Below are 4,705 nucleotides of genomic sequence, written 5' to 3'. Positions count from 1 at the left end.
CAGCAGGTTAGGAAAGAGCCAAATGAAGTGGTCAGAGGGTGCTGAATGCTGTTGTGTTCCTCAGAATTGATAATGGCCTAATGTTCTGCTTCCTGTCACCAAATTTAGAGGACTCACATTTCCTCTGTGTTTCAGTGTTTGTAGCCAAGAAGGGAACACCTAAACTCTGCCTGTTCCTCATCACTGAACACATTGTGCCTCTGCCCTATTGTATAGTTTATCTATCTAGGCCAAGGAAAACTGCCTTAATCATCTTATAATTGCTTGTTCCACATCATTTGTGGGTTACTTCTTTCTGGTCATGTGTTTAAATTAGTATTCCCATTATCCAAAACTGATTTTGCTTCAAATGTAAACATCCTCTTATCCTTCCTTTTTGTTAGGGCACAGTTTCTCTCTCCAGAGTGGAAGGAGAAAGGTTGCTCCTGCTAAAGCAGCTCAAAAACAAAAAGAAGAGAGGAAGGATTAGCAGTTAGAAAAATATAAATGTGTTTTTAATGCATGTTAAATTGCTCCTTGCCAGATGGCAGAGTCTTTGCAAGGAGTTAATTTGCCTTGACCTGGAACTGATTGAGTGATAAAAAAGTCATTATGGTGCAGTTGTGAAATGAGCAACTTGGAGCTGAGGGTGAAGTTTGGAAGGTGGAAAGGCACAGAAGGAAAGGGTCACTGCAGTCTGGTTTTGTTTAGGGAGTGGAGGGAGAGTTTCTATGCAAGTTATACATTGAGTGTTGAGGGTAAAGAACTGACTCAGCCCCTGCTAACCCTGAACAAAAGAGGGTTCCAAGTATATCAGTTTGGAAAAAAGCATTAACACAGATCTAATTTAAAATCTTAGTTGAAGCAGAAGTTTTACAGCTCCTGTGACACACTGACACATTTGCTTCCTCAATCACACAGGGTTATCCATGTGAACTTCTGGCACTGACAGTGGCAGGGATCCCATCCATGCACATCTGTCTGGATTTCATTCCAGAGCTCATTGCCCAGCCTGAACTTGAAAAACAGGTACTGTGCAGTCAGCTGCTTTGAGAATCACTGTGGGTGGTTAATCCTGATGAAATATTGGCTAAGGGGAGAAAATAGTCACTAAAAATGTCCTGTCCTAACCTGCCTGGGATATTAAGGTGAGATTTGTAGCATTTCTAACTTAAATTAAAGGCCTGGAATTGTAAGTAACTGAAATTTGTTGGGCTAAAGATTCCTCTGTTTCTATATAGAATCATGGAATGGTTTGGGTTGGAAGGACCTTAAAGATCATCTCATTCCAACACACCTCCCACTAGACCAGGTTGCCATATCAAGCCAACTTTGTAGTTGCTCTTATTTAATTCCTTCTCAATATTGTCCCTGCTGCTAAGAAGACACTCAACAGAAGTTAAAGCTGAAAATATCAGACCTGAACAGCTTTTACAAGGGTTGGGCTGTAAATCCTGTGTTGCTCATCATTATTGCTGGATCAAATTGTGTCTGTGGGGGAGATTATGAAACACTGACAATGGCATTTGGGTTAATGTTAAATATGTGTGGGTTGTTTGTCTTAACATTGGCAGAAAAATAATCAGAATAACTATTAGTAAGGTTTTTTTGACTTCCATTCCCTTTAATTTCCCTATTGGTAAAATAGAGAATATTTAGCAACAGTTAAGTGAAGAGCTTTGGATAGAAAGTACAAGCAATTTTTGGCTTAGTTGCTTATATTTCTTTTGTCTTTCACCTACTTAACAGATATTTGCCATCCAGTTACTCTCATACTTGTGTATCCAGTATGCACTGCCTAAATCTCTGAGCGTGGCTCGTTTAGCCATCAACGTGATGGGAACTCTGCTCACAGGTGAGCACTCCTGCAGCCCCAAAATCCACTGATTCATGTCAGAATTGCTTGTCTAGGCTGAAGGCAGTTCGGATTAAATGTAGCAGTTCCTGTTGTAAATGTAACAACAGGTCTCAATGGGGTTTTTTTGTAATGATTTTACTTAACCATCTCCTTCTCCTTGGCAGTTCTGACGCAGTCGAAGCGCTATGTGTTCTTCATGCCCACCCTGCCTTGTTTGGTGTCCTTCTGCCAAGCCTTTCCTCCCCTGTATGAGGATATTATGTCTCTGCTGATACAGATAGGACAAGTTTGTGCCTCTGATGTTGCTACACAGACACGAGACTTTGACCCCATAATTACACGTGAGTGCAGCACCTTGTGTCTCACACATAACATCCTGGTTTCAGGAGAAAACTGTGTTAATGGGATAACTGGAGTGCAGTGTGAATTTACTGCTGTGGTCTTGCAGATATAGAAGGAATAAGAGAGTAAATATAGAAGGACAGGTGGATTTCCTGGTGTGGAGAAGAGAGTTGAGAGGCTACAGGGGCTGAAAGTACCCATTTATTAACCTTTATACCACCTTCCTTCTGTTTCATTTCCCTTTTTGTATCATTTCAAGATGTATCCCTGCATGCAGGTGTTGTGCAGGGAATTTGCCTTTGTAGTCTAAGGGTTAAAGGTGTGAGGTTAAAGCAGATGCCACTGGTGTTTGCTCACATGGTACAAGGTTCCCTGCTGCTGTCTGTGCTGAGATATTTATGTTGAAGGAATTATAAGGGAATATAAAACCCCCCAAAGGAGTCAGAAGTAGGTAAATGAAAAGGAAATGTAGTGTCTCTAGAAATAACCAGTGGAATGAAGCCTGAAATAGTGATGGCTCAGACCTGCAATCTCCTATGTGCCTGTGTATGGATGTAAAACACCAACTTGCAATAATTACTTAGATGTATTTTTCTTCTACTGCATTTTCCAGGTCTCCAGCAGCTCAAGGAAAAACCACATGAACACTCAGGACTTTGTAAAGATTCATCTTCCAAAAGCTGCTCCAGGGACATTTCTAGCCTGGACCCTGACGTTCGGTTGTGCCAGTGTGTGGAGAACACCATCATTGAGATCATTAACATGAGTGTCAGTGGAGTTTAGGAAGAGCTCGAGGGAAATTGGACTCATCACACTCTCTGTGGTGCCTAAATTTGGACCAAGCTGTGAAAGTGAACTGAGGAACTGGAGCAGAAGTTTTTCATTCATTCAATTCAGTTGTGGTTGAGAACAAAATTCTTTGAAGAGGTTTTTGTTGTTTCCAGTGGAAAGTTCTGAGACTAATTGGGTTGGTGAATAATTTGTAGTGAGACTGGGTGTGATTTTCAGGCTTGCTCAGTTTCTGAAGTGATACAGCAACACACCTGAAGGGGTTTATAACCCTGTAAAGTGAATACTTAATTTGTTGAGCAAACAGCAAAATGATGGGTAAGAAAAACCTGAGAGTGCTTTGCTTGAGTTAAGTGAGTTCCTGTTCCAGAGCCTTGCAGAGCAAGATGGAATAAAGTACTCCAAGAAATACTTGCAAAAGTGGTGTGAGTAACTTGCACCATCACACTGAGTGCTAAGAAAATGCTTTGATTTTGTTTTCAGTTGTGTGTCAGACCATTGGTCAGAGTTTCAGTTGATGAGATCAGGAGCTTCACTTAAAGCTCAGTCTTCACTAAGGGTTTGAAACTGGTCTCAAAGCTTCTTTACAAAAAGAACTAGTAGTACAAAACGAGCTGGTTTTTAAGGAATGAGTATTTTTCACACAGCTCAGGTGGTTTAGTGTTTTTTTTAACTTAAAAGAGATGAGAAAGACTTCAAGCAATGAGTGCAGAGGCACCTTAAGTTGTCATCAGGAAGAGATTAAAAAGACATTGGTGTTGAGGGTGACTGACAGGAGAAGGAAAGCAGTGACAGGTTTCAGCCATGCCAGAGAGTTTCATGCAGCTCAGTGGACAAGAAGGCCAAATCCTTTGTGCTCCATCATGGAGTTGGTTGTTCTTTGCATACAAGGATTGAGCCTCCATTGCTCTGTGGCTGCAGAAGGGAGAGTGGGGTCATATTTGGGAGTTTCACAAGGTTTTACATGAGGCAGCATTTTTGGGACAGAGAAAGGAGGTTAAGGATTGACTGTTGTGCCAAAAGTGAATGTTGTATTCAACACACTCAAACTGTTAAACTTGTCAATCCAGGACTTGCTTCTCCTAAATAACAACATCCAGAAATGATAAAGAAAACATTTTCCAGTTAAAACCATTTATATTCCAGAAGTAATACCTGACTGCAGTGTGGCCTTGAGGAAGTCTTGCCCAGCTTATCTCTGCCTGTGCAGGGCCCTAAGTTGGGAAGGCTGACAGGGAATTCCCCACACACCTGCAGGTTTGTGTTCCAGGATTCCTGGCTGGAACGTATCACTATCTGCCACCAAGAGTATTTTTGTTATCTTCATGTAAATTCTGTAAATAACCTAAACCTATGTACTTTTCCCCCTCAGTTCCAAGTGTGATTTTATATGCTGTAGGGGTATTTAAATAAAAAAACCCAGTGTGACTCACCTCCAAAGTGTTTTTCCAGATTCATCCCAGGTTCCACTTGAGGGAACCTCCCAGGGCACAGACACCTCACGAGGACAGAAGGACATGAAGCTTCTGTGTGTGGCAGTACTGAAACCTCATGGAGTTGACCCAAATGATTCACTCTATATCTCCATAGATAGTGTTTTCTGTGATGAAAACAGGGATAATCATGGTAACAGCAATGATAATACCCAATAATAAAGGGCAATAATGATAAAGGCCAAGAGTAATAATGTAAGATAATAATAATTTAATAAAGAATAAATGGCAATAATTTAGGAGA

The 4,705-nt window shown here is 41.0% G+C and overlaps 1 protein-coding gene across 1 annotated transcript in view; it reads left to right on the top strand.

The window, feature by feature from the left end:
• INTS2 (integrator complex subunit 2) overlaps positions 1 to 2,962 on the top strand; it is a 16,617-nt gene extending 13,655 nt beyond the window's left edge. The window contains 4 exon segments of the mRNA XM_009078698.1: positions 901 to 1,008; positions 1,729 to 1,834; positions 2,002 to 2,178; positions 2,793 to 2,962. Of these exon segments, the coding sequence (XP_009076946.1) occupies positions 901 to 1,008; positions 1,729 to 1,834; positions 2,002 to 2,178; positions 2,793 to 2,962 (561 nt within the window).
• Positions 2,963 to 4,705: the final 1,743 nt, after the last annotated feature.

The sequence above is a fragment of the Acanthisitta chloris genome, unplaced genomic scaffold (genome assembly GCF_000695815.1).
Source record: "Acanthisitta chloris isolate BGI_N310 unplaced genomic scaffold, ASM69581v1 scaffold197, whole genome shotgun sequence".
Lineage (NCBI taxonomy): Eukaryota > Metazoa > Chordata > Aves > Passeriformes > Acanthisittidae > Acanthisitta > Acanthisitta chloris.
This window is presented reverse-complemented; position numbering and strand designations above follow the sequence as displayed.